This window comes from Phalacrocorax aristotelis, chromosome 19 (genome assembly GCF_949628215.1).
Source record: "Phalacrocorax aristotelis chromosome 19, bGulAri2.1, whole genome shotgun sequence".
NCBI classification, from domain to species: Eukaryota; Metazoa; Chordata; class Aves; order Suliformes; family Phalacrocoracidae; genus Phalacrocorax; species Phalacrocorax aristotelis.
Window position 1 is genome coordinate 1669796 of NC_134294.1, and position 16082 is coordinate 1685877.

At 48.2% G+C, this 16082-nt stretch overlaps 1 protein-coding gene across 3 annotated transcripts in view; it reads right to left on the reverse strand.

The window, feature by feature from the left end:
• Positions 1–13971, reverse strand: part of FBXO42 (F-box protein 42) — a 50095-nt gene extending 36124 nt beyond the window's left edge. Inside the window, exons 1-2 of one of the 3 annotated variants that reach the window (XM_075113723.1) lie at positions 13840–13961; positions 13321–13425 (exon numbers count right to left, since the gene is read on the reverse strand). Coding sequence is in view for 1 of the 3 variants with exons in the window: in XM_075113721.1 (XP_074969822.1) it covers positions 2178–2244 (67 nt within the window). In the remaining 2 variants the exon portion in view is untranslated. Of the gene's footprint in view, positions 1–2177; positions 2279–13320; positions 13426–13839 lie in introns of those variants that run through there. The other 2 variants (XM_075113722.1, XM_075113721.1) reach the window with 2 other exon arrangements.
• Between the last annotated feature and the right edge of the window lie 2111 nt (positions 13972–16082).

The following is a 16082-nucleotide window of genomic DNA, read 5'->3' on the forward strand; positions in this document are numbered from 1 at the left end:
GGCAGAAACCACGTCAAAATTAAACTTACAGTTATCATCTTAACAGATGCTCCGCGCGTTTTCCCCGTGTCAGAAATCCTTCTTAGAGTCAATGTTATGACAGAGAAAGGCACAAGCGCTGCTGCTGCCAGCAAACTGCATTACGCAGCAGATAATACAGAAATTCCCAAAGATTAAGAAATGGAAAACTAAAGAAAAAAAAAAAGCCAAGCTGAACTAAAAATATAATTAAAAAACAGAGAATCAGGTCTTTCCCAAGGCAAAAGCATCTATAGTCATGAAGCGTATGTGCTGATTTCCATCTTGACACAGAATGGCAGGAAGCCAAAGGCTGCTGGTACTCCAACCTCGGGATGCGGTTTCGCTGGGAGCTGGGGAGGTCGGGGGAAGGAGGGCTGGTCCCTAGCTCGCAGCTTGGGAAGACAGAGCAGCACATCTACCCAGGCGGAGCAGAAGGTGTTTCACACCCTAAAAACGTGCTAGAGAACCAAACAGAAGTGCATTTGCATCCAAATCAGGTACAATGGGACACCTGCGGGTGACAACGCCGAACATAAGCCTTGGCTCGACAGGTTCACACAAGACATCTGTTGTGTTATTAAGGTTTAAAAGCAAAGATTATGTGTGTTTCCCAACAGCTTTTATTTACCCTTTAAATAATGTCCAAAACCTGCCGGAGGAAGTCAGCTGAGAAGTGCAGGAACTATCACCCAGCTAGGAAGGGGTTCCCCGCCCCCCAATTACTAAATCCCAATTCCAATCCTCTGGAGCAGACTTGGGAACGACACAACACAGCAAGTTAATCACAGGCACAAAACAGCTTGGGGGTTAGAAAAGCATCTCTAAGGCCAATTTTAAAAAGGCAGAAGGAACAGGGAAAGCCCTCAATGCCTCAAATAGCATGTGCTCGTGCAGATCTGGGGATGGAAAAGCTGCACCGAGTTTTCCCTGGTCTTACCAGACCACCAGATATTACATGATCAAGTATAATATTAGTCAAATGCATCTACTTTGCTAGGTCCTTGCCTTCTAAACATTTGAGCATAAAAAATAACCATCCTCTATGTTTTCACACCCACGCCATGTTATTTTTCTTAAGGAAAACAAGACTAGCACTAAACTCAACTCCCAAAAGGCAAGTTGCCGTCAAAATAACCCCTCAAGCTTGACCTGCCACGGATGCAGATTCTGGTCTTATGGCATAGGAACAGTGGGCTAGGAATAACCACCCCTGGACTGCAAAGCAGCAAAAGCCCTGTCCTATAACCCTGCTCCAACATCGAAAAAGGGAAAAGAAAGCCAGGCAGTCAGTAAGACTAAAGCACCCCAGCCAACTCCTGTTACCAATTATTCAGCAGATCCACGAGAAAAAGTCCCACACCAGTGTTTTTACTAGTAATCTGACAAGCAGAACAGAGCGTTTCTGTCCTGTTGGCATTTTGGGGGGATGCAGTAGGTGCTTTCTCATTCGTCCTGGCACTCTCTGCCTGCACTGAGCTGGACTTCACGAGCTGTACACGGGCTAAAATGGATCTCCCAGCACTTAAAAAGCCGCAGCAAAGGGATTTAAAGCAGTTGTGCCTCGTCCAAAAGTACATGCAATTCAATTAACTTGCCGGGACAGATCCGGGAGCCCTGTTCTGCTCGGATCGATCGCTGTGAGGGCCAACACGAGCCCCTTGAAGCATCATACTACACTTTGCACCCTACACCCGTCCTGGCCCCAGAGAAGTGCCTTTATATTCCAGCGGCAGAATCATTTTACGGCATTCAGAAATTAGCCTAAAGCTCTACCAAAGAGGAATCGCAGCTGCTTAAAATAACACGCGAAGAAACGCTAGAAGGGCAATCGAAACAGAGCTCCGCCAGTGCTGATCAAATTTGCCTGGCCCCGTCCTAAAAGCTGTGTCTCTGCCAGTTGGCAAAACATTTTATAACTCTTTTCCTCCTTTCAGAGCACTTCAATTTTCCCTCTCTCCCCTCCTGAAATTATTTAAGAGCTTGCTATTTATTCTGCTAAAGTAATTATCTGCTGCAGTGGAACAAAGAGATGAAAAATATTAAATGCAGGCAAAAAAACCACCAGGTTTAAGCACTTCTCGAAGCCTGGTAGAGCCATCAGGCAGCCAGGAGCCTGCTCCTGCAAAACCCCTCTCGACCCAAGAAGGTTTTCCTACCTGCAGGCATCTCTGCCGGTCCCATGGACCCCAATTCACAGGCGTGGGTGGCATCAGTGGTTCCCATCCTGAACTACCTCCTCGTCTCCGCAACTCTCAGCTGTTTTAAGAAGTGCTTGAACCCACAGGGGTTTTGACCTGGCTTTTTTTTTTTTTTTTTAAAAAAAAAAAAAGAAGTCAACAGATTTTAGGGGAAAAAAGCCTCCAAGGGAAAGTTCTTGAATGAAAACAAGAGGCCGTGTAATAGTACTGAGTCAGAGCACATTAGTCATAAGGGAATGCTCATTTTCACATGCCACAAAAAATTCTCTCTCCAAACATAATCGTAAGAGCTCTGTTCTCACCCAGGGAAGGAAAAAAAAAAAAGGTGTACGAAAGGGCCCAGCCCTGGCTGGATGACTGCTTCTGCTGGAAGGAGAAAGGGACTCTGCAGAACAGAACAATTAATTGCACTTGGCAACCAAGAGCTACGGCATTATTTTAGGGGTGGAAGAGAGCAACTCCTTCTAACCCACTCCAGACTCTTCCTCATTCTTTGCAACTGTTTATTCTGCTTCTCAACAGCCCCATCGGCACGGTGGGGTAGCATTCATGGAGACTTTTAGACCTTTTAGGCTTATTCTCTTACTCGGTTTAAAAGAAAAAAAAAGCCTATTCCACCAGATGGACACATTTAATATGAAGTCTTAGGCTGCTTTCCTTGAAAAAAATCCCTATCTGTATTGGAAAGGATTATTCTTGCATGATGTTTTATTGCTTGTCTCATGCAGCTGTGCCATCAAGGACTTCAATGGCAGCTTCCACCCCCAAACCGTTCAGGTTTTGCTACTACCAGTTGCCCAACAGAAGCCCCGAGCCCTTTTCTAGTGATCTAAGAGGAAAAATAAAGCACTATTTCCTAGGTAGAAGCACACTATTTTATGAAAGCAACAGCACAGGGAGCAAAAGGTATGCGGGAGCCATGGGATTCGGGGAAGGGATAAACACTGTTAAATAACATGATGTTTCCAGTCCTCTAAGACTTGTACCAGTTAGAGCTCACCCATTTGAAAATCAACTGCTAGACAAGTTCAACAATGGGGAAAAAAAAAGCAGATTTTATTCAAAAAAAGAAAACAAAGCCTCTGGGAAACCGAACGATGAGCAATATCCTGTCTGCACTGCCATCGAGCATCGCGCCCAGATGAACGACCAAGACCTCAGGGACACCTGCACCACGCTTTGCTTCTTATCCCTCCAAAACATGCAATTACAAGTTCTTTGAAGCACAGCTTTTCCCTTTAGCTGCCTCTCAACAGGAAATTGACTTTTTTTTTCTTTCATATAAGACCTAGCTTTACCCATGAAAATAAAGGTTTCTTAAATTCCACCTGCAAGTTTGAAAATTCAAATATATAACTTTCAGCACTACCTCCCTGCCACGTGTTTTGCCTGTTAAACCAGTTATAGAGACTCCAGAGACGAATTCAAAATTACACTACTTCATTTTACAGCACCATATAACCTGCACCATACTGTAATGAAACTGCATGATTACAACTGAATTTTAATTGATATTATTGTAATAAAAAGGCTTAGAGAGTCACCAGAAATCCCTCCCACCCCAGTGATGGGCCAACCCTCAGCTATTCTAGATTCCTGCTCATTTTTACTCTGAGCTTTCAGAAAAACATAGTAATGTAACATTACGCAGCAAGATTTATTGCACAAACAGCACAGCAACCTAAAAATAAATTCTGACTGATCTATCTTCCTACAAAATTAAAATAGTGAAAAGGAGAAAGAAAATTTGAGGTTTATTCTGGATTAGGAATACAAACCCAGGTGGTCCATGTTCTATATATTTGTCTCTAGTGCATGGTTCATGAGAACAAGAGGAAACATCAGAGGTTAATGGTGCCACACTTCAGGTGTACATAGCAAAATCTGTCCTTCAAATTCTATAATGGAGTAAACAGGACAAAAACCTCAGAACTGGCCTAAAAGCTTAATAAAATATTAACAAACCAAGAACCAGACCAAAAAGCAAAGGCACCAAGACTGCCTCCAGATACCTGTGCAGAACGCTGCTGAACAAGCCGAGATCTCCAACATCCAGCAAAACCCCTCAAATGCATCCACAACAAACGGGATTTGGAGACTTTCTAGTTTCTTCTGACAGTATTATTACCCTTAAGCCAGCTTAAGTTGTTTAAAACCTGCTGAAATCTGGCTCGATAAGTGCTAGCAGCACAAAAGCAGCTGTTAGATTACTTATTTAGGTACTGCTTGAGCTCACACACATAGTGCTGGCCAACGAGCCTCCAGTTGAATCACACTGGGCATTAAATACATTTATCCTTAGGTTAAAAGGTGATCTGGGTGGGCGAGGCATCTACACACAGGGCACCACCTCTTCGGGTTTCCCTGATAAAAATTCAGGCTTCCATGTGCACGCCTCCAGCTCTGAAATCTCAATAATCGCTCAACGACGTTACATCCCTGCAACCAACCCCATAAATTCACAAGTCTGAATATCAACCCTGGCTGGGGTTCTCCCAATTGAGAAAGGGTCATTCCAGCCACTGAGACCCAAATTTGGCCCATTTTACAAACCGTTCTGCTCTGGTGCAATAATCGGCTGGACCATTCCTAGGTTTGCTCTTGTGATCCATCCGCTCTGCTGAAATCACCCTGAATTTTGTAGGGACGTAAATAAGTAGTATTTTGGGCTCACACACTCCCTCTACCGGCTCCCTGCAAGCTGATAATTAAAATTATTCTCGCCTGAACTTTTTCTAGTAAAACAAATAATCATGATTCATTTCAAAATGAAGGCAAAAACTGCATGCTAGCCAGAAAATGAGAGTGATCTCTAAACAAGCGAATATAATGCTTTGAGACTTGAAAATAGAGGATTTCACAAGAAGACATGCAGATGCTTCTGTTATAACACACACTGTCCGAGGATAAACAGTTTGCACAGCGGCTGTCCGGATAAAAACATCCGATGCAGTTTTCAGTACCTATCCAAACCTGCCTGCAATAATTCATCAGCAAGAACTCCTGCTCAAAAGCGCCAGGCAAACACATGATGGCAGATCCTGGAAATAATTGTCACCTCCCTCCTTCGCTAAGACAGCGCAGCAGGTCTGGAGCTCATGGAAAGCTGCAGTTAAATTAATTATTTTGAGGAAAGCCTGTAAAAACGACACAGCACTCCTTAGTTTCTAGACACATGTTAAACCTACCAAAGCCACTAAGACTGGTTAATCTGTCTAAAGGTTTCAGGCAAACGAAGGCAAATTTACAGCCTAACCCTGAGGGAAACTGATCTAAAAACCAGTCTAGTTTTGACTGTATGAAAAATCAGTCTGAAAACACAACTCTGAAACATCATTTCGGGATTTACATTTCCATATAGCCCCATGCCCATTTCTATGTCCAAACAGCCCAGAAAACCTGCTCAGGCAAAATAACACCCTGGAGAAGGGTTTGCTGACAGAACCAGGAGGTACCCAAACGTGTTGGGTGACCTCATTCCCGATTTTCTGACAGACTGCATTAGACACTTATTCAGTGTGGTTGGGATTTTTTTTTTTTAAATAAACTTTTCCTTGCGCAGTGTAACCCGATGTATCCAAACAGCTGCTCCCAGCACAATTCCCACTAAACTGCTGCCCACGCGGAGGAAACCACAGTCCCCGAGGTGCCCACGTGTCAAGCAAACACTGCCACAGGAAAGCAGCCCGCGGCAAGTGTCAGAGTCCGACCCGGCGCGCGACTTCCTTGGCCGGGAAAGCCCTGGATCGCGTCCACCTCCTTCAGCTCAGCCAGCAGAACAGGCAGCTCGGGAAGCAGCAAAATGTCATTTCCTACTGATGCATCGCTGGCGGGTGAGCTGCCGCTGCCTCTGCGGTCACACGATGGGGGTCGGACCTTCTTCCTCCCAGGTAGCTCCTCTGGTCTCCAAGATTTGGAGCTTTCTTGCCTTTGGCAGGATCTCTCCTCTCCCTTTCCTGTCCCATGAAACTTGGGGAAACTCTGGGTCTTTAAGACCTTTATCTTTTGGCTGAGTCATGCAGAAGGGGGCAATAGGATCAGGAATTAGCGTGAAGTTGTTTCCAAAAGAAAAACCACACCTAACCCAAAAAACCAAAAGCCTGTTGAGAGACACGCAAACACAATGCACTGCTCCATGCTACTTCCTTCAGAAACTATCAGCACTTCAAGAGACCTAAATAACCACCATTACTAGCCACGCTGCAATGCTGCCCATGTAAATCAGGCAATCTCTTGTTGCTTTGAGCAGTAGGACAACCAGTCAAGATTTAGGTTTCCCACACTGCTGAAAACTCAGGCTTCGTGCTTTGCTGCGGGAATGAAGAACACAGTTTTAGCGCTCAGGAAAATTAAGTTAAGCAAATGTTAGGTCAAGGTCGGGGTTTACCAGCGGGGCAACTTGTCATGCAAGGGCTCACATTCAAGCCTCTGCTTCCCCTGCCGTGACATGGTCTTTGGCTTCTCACACACGTGAGGGAGGAGGGGTGGGGAAGAATTTAATGTTTGTGATAGAGCAAAGTTATTTTGCAGTCCGGATTCACAAACTGCAACGCTTCTCTACAGACTAAGAAATGTAAGTCATGAGCTGCCCCAAGACATTTCATTTGAAGACAAGCTCAAGGGTACTGACTTCCAGGCCAGAAAAAGAAGGATGCACTGGGAAAAGCCGTGTATTAGTGCAGGCTCGGTAGCCAAGGTTTAATTTAAATCGATATCCACAGCTTTCAGACAGACTGCTGACTTTGCAGCAGTTCGCTGATGCAATGTTTTTATCTTCGTTAGCAAGCAGGGTACCAGATATTAGGTATCTAATACCATCTCGACACGGACATTATCAGCGTATGAGCACTGCAAATGATGCTCTCCTCCCAATACCAACTCCTGGCAGATGAGCTGGTCGGCCGTAACACGTACTGCGTGTTTTTGCAATGTCCACTTGTCTAATAACATCAAATAAATTTGTATGCCACCTCCAAACTAGTTTGTGTAATTCCCAGTACAAAGCCTTTGATGAAAGCTGCCAACTACCGAGTTAACCATCTAGCAAATATTGCCCAGGAGCAGGGCTGGATCACACCAAAGAGAATTTAAAGGCAGATCTATTTGCTAAACAGCAATGCAACAATATAGAAAATATTTTCTCTCTCAATGGTAGAAAAAAAAAAAAAAGGCATTTACATCAATATACGCGCACCCGGCCAGGAAACCCTCCGGCCACGTAGCACGTACCTGCCCAACGCAACCTTAAACGCCTTCACACATTACAAAAGCGCAGCATCGGCGGGTGTCCCAGTGCCTGGCTCGTAAGCACCACAGCGGTAATTAATCCCACTTTATAGGTAAAGGAACAAAAGCTCCAAGAAGCCGAGGTCAAGCAAGCCCTCGACAGCACTGGGATTACAATACCGGAGGTTTCTGGCTCCCTGACCTGCGCTGAAGAAATCAGACCACCGCCTCTCTCTTAAGATGAGTATGCAGATAGCGCCAAGAGCTCCGTTTTATTTTTGACGGGCTTGCTGGAAACAAAGATACGCTAATCAAGACATAAAAGGCTGATGGAAAAGAGTAAGATTTATGAAAAGCAAGCACAGAGCTTAAGCGCTTGCCTCGACACCGTACAGAGGGTTCGAGCATGTGAATTCAGAATGTGCCTGAATTCGTAATGGGTTTTTTAGCAGAAGATATTAACTGGGGAGGGCAAACACCCGTTGTTCTCTGCAAATGTAAGACTACGTACCCCCTCGTCGCACTGTGTGACGCGGATGAGAGAGGAACTGTGCCTAAGGGTCCACGAGCACGACACGTGCGTGTTGGTGAAGGGCATCGCCAGAGCCCGGCAAAGAGGTAAACGGCGGCTTCAAGGCGGGACTGACTTTGAGGCAGTGTGTCTTCTCATCACTCAAAACCCCACGGAGCCGTCCTTAGCTCAGTGACTGGCAGTCTAGACAGCATCTCTTTTATTCACTGTCAATGTGGTGTTGGCGGCGAGCACACGCTAAACACATTTCTTCCATAAACCAGCATCTTGGTGGGGGGGAAGCCAACCGTCTCCCAGCAAACAGCGGTGTCATTTGAAGCAAGGAGCGGAGGATTCCTTTAAATCCTTCAGCAGGTGAAGCAGATGGGAAGGGAAGGATAAATACTTTCCTCTTTGGTGATACAAGCGTGCACAACAGCCTGCAGGGTGGTGGTGATTGTAACCCTATTATTATAAAACAGGAAGGACTGCCCTGCGTCCCCTCCGACACCAAGGCTTGAGAGGACAAAGAAATCGGGCTCAAACCACAGGGAAGATTCAGGCGCCTCAACGTGAGGGGTTGCACCAGCAACACCACTGAGCAAACCTCACAAGCAACTGAGCCACCTACAGGAAAATACAACCCTGTAATTCAATTTAAAACAGATTTCACAAGAGCTAGGGTTTGACCCACCCAGCAGACTGGATGAGGATTTGCTGCTGTTTCCATGCAGTTTAAGAATTTACGTTCCTTTTTTATAGGATTTTTTATTTTATTTTATTCCTCAGCTAATTAAAAAGGCAACACACTGAGAAGTGGAAGCATCGCCAAGTTAGGGGTGCATCACCACTGAGAAAAGTAAGGGTTATCTTTCTATCCCATATGCTGTACCTTAAGTCTAGTTGTTTAGTGAGGCTTAAAAATACTAGGTATTAAATACTAAGAAAGGAAAGAAAAACATAGATGTCAAATCCACATCATGTTAATACGGAAACAGAAAGTCACAGAAATTGTGCTGGTTTTAAATTCATCCCTATCTCTTAACCATAAACTCAGTTCCCCCCCCCAGCCCAAGATCTCCCTTCGTTAACATCCCAAACGAGAGCGCTCCCACCACCCCAACGGGCACCCCTTTCTAACTGAGAAGCACATCCCGGCATCGTACCAAGCACAAGAGCAGGGCAAACCACGTATTATCACATACTATGAAACCCCAGGATTTCACAGCATCCAAGGCTCAGATCCAGAGCGGGCTAAAGCGTCCCACACGTCCCCTCCTGAGCCGCAAAGCGCGGCTGTGTCTGCGGATCTGGTCACCACCGCTCCCAGACCAGGAGGTTTGCAGGAGTCCCCAGCAGCAGCTGCGATGGGGAAAGAAAACAGCCGGCCTAGAAACAAATGCAGGAAGGGCATGCACTCAACAGGACAGATTAAAGGTGGCTGCTCGACGGAGGAACTGAACTAAGTAATTGCGGAATGGATGCGACAACAATGGTAGAGAAGTAGCTGCTCTTTGGTTTTCTCGTTTAAGGTGTTTTGGGCAGGCGCTTTTGCATGTTCGCAAAAGAATCCCACGTGCATCCAACAGCAGTGACAAGAAAAACCAGAGATTCGCTGAAAATATTTGACTTTTGCAGAATTATGCTTTTTTAAATAGGTTTGATACCCTGCATATGCTCAGTCTCCTCCCCTGGAAGCTCCCCACAAGGGTAACTGCATCTAAGGTCTCGGTGATCCTTTGTTAAAGTGCAGATAAATCACTCATATCATTGCAGGCTCTCCAGCGTGATAAAAAGCCAGCTGTAACGATTAATACATATCACAGATTCCCCGATGTAAAAAGTTCTAGGATGGACCGTTTCTTCCCACACTCACCCCGATTTAGCAGCAAGGTTTTTATATTTATGAGCTGCTTTTTATCCAGACAACCCAAAATCTTCAGCAAACCAGAGATGATCTTTTGCCTGCTGAAATATGTCACTTGCAGACAGACCGCACAGGTGGTAATGGCAAGAGCAATAAATTCTGCAGCTTCACCGGGAGCTCTGCTTAGGCAGCACGTATATCACAAAGTATGGATTTTGCTAAGGTTACAGTGTATTTTTTGGTAATGATTTGCAGCGTTCAGCGACAGCCTCTTGCTTTTACACCTCCAGTACGAGGCAGCCCGGCAGCAGGACACGTCCTAACATCGCCCCTTCGCAACTAACTCAAATAAAAGCATCTTTTCACCAAGCACGACTTGCTGCGGAGACCTGGGGTGTCCTTAAAAGCATCTTAAAGTGCCGACGGGGCTGTGGCCGCTGATCTGAAGTTTGACAATACCAGGGGCAGAAGGAAGCATTACCACAGCACATCAATATTAACCTAACGAGAAGCCCCAAATAAATTCCAGTAGCTTTACCAACTTACCTTAAGCCTTCAAAAGCCCACATTACTACAAAATTTGCACAAGCATAGAACAAGATAAGCCAGGCAAGCATGTCAAAATGAGTCTGAAACATACAAAGAGATACAGCATGTTCTGGCTGCCTGAACTATATTGGGGGGGGAATGAACATTTTTAAGTCACAGATGTTTCAGTAGGTGTTCAGCTCGCAAAGATAAATATTTTAAAAATTGCCATAGAAATGAGGAAGCAAATACAGTCCACAGCATGGTCTGATGTGAATTAACCAAAGCTCTAGAAGAACATTTGCAGCTCTTGAAATAGCAAGCTCCCGAAGGCAAGATCTGTGTTTTCTGCATCTTGCTCAACGCATGCCACAATTTTCAATGCGGATGTGTCACGCCGCTCTCCTTTAATCCAAGACACAAGTGAGTTCAGAAGGGATTTTGACCTGGATTTCTAAACTACATCAAAACCCTGCATTAGCTGTTAATGGCAGCACAGCCCAGATACCTTGATGTGTCTCTCGGGGAAGTCACCAACTGCAGACGGTCCCACTCAGGTCAGAAAACACACTCCAAAAGGAGCTCTTACCTGGAGAAACACCCATCGAGCACATTATCAGGGCCAACAGAGCCCTCTTTTCACAAGCTTTTATCTAGATTTGGCCCAAATCTGAGCCTAGCTGTGACTCTAACACCTTTTATAAGCCTCTGCAGACATCCCCACGCGATGCTGCATTTCAAAAGCCAAGGGTTTGAAGCTTATTTACGTTCAACTTTCAGAAAATTTGTTAGGGCAAAGCCTGAATCAATATTTTACAACAAAAGCCTGCCATGACTAAATAGACAGGGAAAAATAACTTCCCTCAGACGCACAGCTCTGTTTACTCAGAAAGTGGGAAGCCTTTTCCAGCAGCACTCGCTCACATCCTGTGGAAGTGGCTGGAATTGGCAGCGGGCGAAGCAGGCTGCACCGAAACCCAACACCTCTTCGAAGCCCTGAAAACAGACCCTTACAACTCAGTCGCGTGCTGGGAACACACAGAGAACAGACCAACCCCATCCTCCCACTTCAAAGCTACAGCTGGTGTCCCTTCTTCTGTTAAACGTGAAGGTTATATACATTAAACTTCCTGAGATTAAGGACAGGCCAGTTGAGCACATCCTTGCTATCCCTGGGAACAAACACCCCCACCAGAAGGAGCCCGATGCAGCAGCCAGCAACACCAGTGGATTGAAATCCCCAAGTCAAAGGTAACGCATGTTCAACAGTGGCAATAAACCACCCCGACCCTTATACCAACCATAGGCAGGACAATAACGTTTGTTCTGCAGGCGAGATTTCTTCTAGGGCTTCTCCGACAGCCAAACAGAGAAGTTTTGAGTCCCAGAGGCTAAAGGCTACAGTAAACTCAAGTTAAAATTTAAAATTCAACCTACTGCCTTTAAAAGTCCATGTGAGTAAATCAAAGCAGGGTCATAAACCAGTGCAATATCAAAACTGTACAGTGCCTTTCAAACCCAAGCGTTTCACTTCCCACTATGGAAAAAATGCTGCTTGGGTGGAGTCACCCGTCAGTTAAAATACCAGGTAACACAGCAGGAAAAACACACGCAAACATCTTCACTATGCGAAAACAACCGCTGGATGCAATTCTGCTTCTGCTAGAAGCATGCGGATACAAAAGCCCTGGTGAACAGGATTGAACCCGATGCAGTAACAACTGTAATTTCTCCCTCTGCAAGTGAGGCATCATCCTGCCTTGGAAATAGCCCACGATCCCACCCAGGATCTTGCTCTCTTCCCTCCCAGTTCTGACATCAGGAAAAGACCAACCCCAGGCACAACCTGAGGGACACAACCCAAGGAAAAGCCACCGGTATTTGGCTTTTCTCCGGCACCAGCGGAAGGAAAAGGAAGGAGAGATGGTGGTGGGAACTAGCAGGGCTACGGAAATGAGAAAATAACAGCAATTCTCTCTTAACTCTTCAATTAACGTCCAGCTCAGAGATTTGGCTCTCTAGAAGGGCCAAGCCTGGGCTGTGACCGCTGCGTTGCGATATAAAGCAGTTCGTTAGGACACTGCAGTGTCATCACTGATTCGGGGCTTCACGAGGCCACCCGCGAGGCAGCAGATCGATTCAGGCTTTGGGCTCCACTGCTCTTGAAGGGCAGGGCGGGTAAAAAGACGTCGTTACACCCAGGTTACAAATTTAGGTCAGCAACATCTCAAATGTAATTTACTTTAACTCCCATCCCCTTTAGTAAAGGTGAAGACTTCCAGTTGCTGATCTACAGTATAGGCCAGTCTCACCAGTAATAATTAAAGCCATTTTAATACAAAAAACATCCTCTGCAATCAACTGGGCTATCTGACAAACAGAACACAGTCCTCACTTTAACCAACTGATTCACAGTACTGCAGACAAGCATTTCAGTTTGCACGACTTCTCTTTTGTTCTTCCTCTGAACATTAATTAGAGTTTAGCTTATTAAGAGCAAGATAACAAGGCTCTGCTCCTGCACTCCTGGTTCATAAGATATGCCCTGTCCAATCTGAAGACCCTAACAGGCTTAAAGTGAGGCGCTTCACCCCACAGAGGTTTGGGCAGCATCTTGCAGGCAGTATGAGATAATCTCCTGAGCGAGACCCGCGCATTGAGACGAGCCCCTGCAGTGTCTGCTCAGCCCAGCCCCATTGTGACAAAAAAATAGTAATAAATAAAGCCATTATCAAGCTACCGACTAGAGATTATCAGTGAAGACAATGGGGAGTAACACCCCAAACCCTCTTGGGCTGATAAATACCAAGCTCTCCACCACTACGGATTTAATACAATGCTTTCAGGACCAAAACAAACATATATATACACGTATACAGCGAGCAGCACGCGAGGCAGAAACGCGGATGTGAGTCGAGATGCGGATCTGCATGGAGTTATTTGGAGAATAACTGGAGACGGAACCTCACCTTTGTTTTTACACACGGGAGACGTGATCCTTCGGGGCAGCCACCGGACTCCACACCCTCTGCCTTGGCGCTGCCCAACGCCAACACAGGATTTTTGGGGTAAACCTAAGGATTATATTTTTTTCTCTCGGTGGGTTTTTTTTCCGGGGGGGTGGGTGGGGGGATCGGCAGGTTTTGCACACCCCCGGCGCTAAGGAAGACGCCGGGGCTCTGCCTTCGCCTCCCGCTCCCCTCCCAGGGCTGCCCCAGGAGAGCAGGGAAGGGGCCGCCCCCCCTCACCGGGACGGGCAGCCCCCGATGGGGGTGGCTCCAACACCCCGGGGGCTCTGTGCCCCATAGGGACCGTCCAAACTGAGGCAAGGGGGGGAAAGAGGGGCTCAAGCCCCCAAATGGGGGGTCGCCCCGAGGCGAGGCCTGACCCGCCCTGAGGGGCCTGACCCCGCTCCCCGGGGAAGGGGCGCTGCCCGCCGCCGCTCCCGTCCTTCCGCGCCCCCGGGGGAGCCGCAAGGCGCCGCTCACCTGCCGCCGGCCAGCGCCCGCCGCGGCTGGGCCGGGTCCTCAGGGCCGCGGACCCCGGGGCCGCCGCGTCGCCCGGGTGACGGCTCGAACCGGCGCCGCCATCTTCCCTCCCTGCCGCCACCGCCGCCGCTCCGGCCGCGGCGGCGAGCACACTACGCAGGCGCAGGCCGGCCCCGCGTCACATGATCGCGGAGAGGGAGGGGTGAGAGGGTCACGTGGCGCAGGGGTGCCATGATGGGAAGGTCAATTCTCCGCCCCATCCATAGCAAGGAGACCTTTCTCTGGCGGAGAGGCCGCCATGTTTGGAAGGTCTCGCCGGGGGCACGCGCACCGCACCGCCGCCATGTTGGAAGCGACGGGCGGGCGAGGCCGCCATGTTGGGCAGGTCGGCTGTGTGGAGAAGGTGGCAGGGCGGCTCCCTCTTCCCCCCGGCCGCCTCGCAGGCTTTGGCTGCCGCCCTTCTCACGCCTCAACCTTTCCCGAGCTCCCCTCCGCAGCCATCATCGGCTGGGGCCCGGGGGCCCTCCCTGCCCCCAGGGCCAGCACCTTCCTCGTCGCCCGCCGCAGCCCCGCCATCTCCTTGCCTCTCCACAGAGGCATGGCCACCTCCTGAGGATGGGGGCGAGGCGGGGATCCCCAGCAGGGAGAGGAGAGGGGACCCATCCCTAAAGGACAGACAGCGGGTGCCGGTTTCACCACGGCGTTGAGGAAGGGAGGTAGCCCTTGGTGCTGCAGGAGCCCTTCCCTGTGGGGGTACGTATCTGGGTGCACCGGGATCTGTGTTGTGACACGCGGTCGCGCTGCCGAGTTGCGGGGTGACATTATTCCTCTGGGGAAGGGGCAGAGGAAGACGCTGCCATCCCCTCTGTCTTCTGCTGACCTGCATCTACCCCAGAGCTCAGCCTCTCGGACGTGTTCCCTGCCGGATTGGACGCCCCAGATGCCTTGCGGGGGGCTGGGATTACCTGAAAGGAGACGTGGAATTCATCCATAAGCGTGTAAGTAACCCCGAATTCACCTGGGCGTGTGTGTGCGACCATTGAGTTCATGTTCCCAAAAGATCCGCGATGCTCCCGCACAGTTTTGTGGGATGCTCTGTCTCGAACTGCCATGGCCAGGAATGGGATTTCTTACAGTGTGGGCAAAACCGGCAGGATGGAGGGAAATGTCCAAGAATAATGCCGCTGGGATGCTGAATAGGCTGTGGGTCGAGCCAACAATGCCGGGCACTGGCTGCTTGAAAACATGGTTCCTGTTTCCTTCTGGAAAAATCCCAGAGGATGGGTAGGAGCAGCCCGAGGCTGCTGCACCCTTTCCTCCCACCCGTGCCGCTCCCATGAGCCCTGCACCTCTCCCAGGGAGGAGAGACGCTGTCTCCCACCCCTCTAGGGTGCCAAAAAGTTTGAAATCCCAGGATATAAATCCCCCGGAGCGCTGTACGCCCCGCAAGACCCCGCTAGCGGCTCCTCTTTCGATAAACAGCCCCCCAAAACTTGGCTGGGTGGGTGCTTGGTGGTTCCCTGCCCAGATTTTGGGCTTGGCAGGGGAGGGAGAGGCCAGGTGGCTGCAGAGGGGGCGAGGGCAAACCGCAGTGCTCGTGTCAGGATTCTTTTTTTTTTTTTAAGCTGAAGTATTTATTTTTTTATTTATTTATTAAGAAGCCCGTCGCCATCTGCCGGCAAGCTGTGGCACTCAGGTGGGGTGCTTGGGAGAAAATGTAAGGATTTAAGGGCAGTTTCTGTAGCTCCCTATGTGAATGTTTGATTTTTTTATGGTGCAGGAAGGGGGGGTTTAACTTGCTTGGAACAAAATTAAATGCGATCCTCACCCCAGATACCTTTGTATCGCTCAAAGTAACATGTCGGTGTGGTGAATATCCTGGCTACAAATGAGGTAAACATAATAAATTAGTTTTATTTGGGGGGAAAAATAGCTGTTTTTAAAGGTTGGAGCTGAAGAGGTCTCTCCTGCGCCTCTGGAGGCTTGAAAGTAGCTGGGGGCTTACGTGAAAACACGGTGATGGAAGGACACACAGGCACCTCAGTGCCCTCAGGAGGGACGCTGCGGTGAGTAGCCGGATCAACGGACAAGATTCACTAAAAATAGAGTGGCTCCTTTGGCCAATAATCCCTAAATTAAGGAAAAAAAGCACCAAAACCGCCAAGCCGTTTGAGCGTGGAACCCTATGCGCTGCTGACGCCGTTTGTGCGCTGCTGCACCTTGGCGTGGGGTGCTGAGAAATG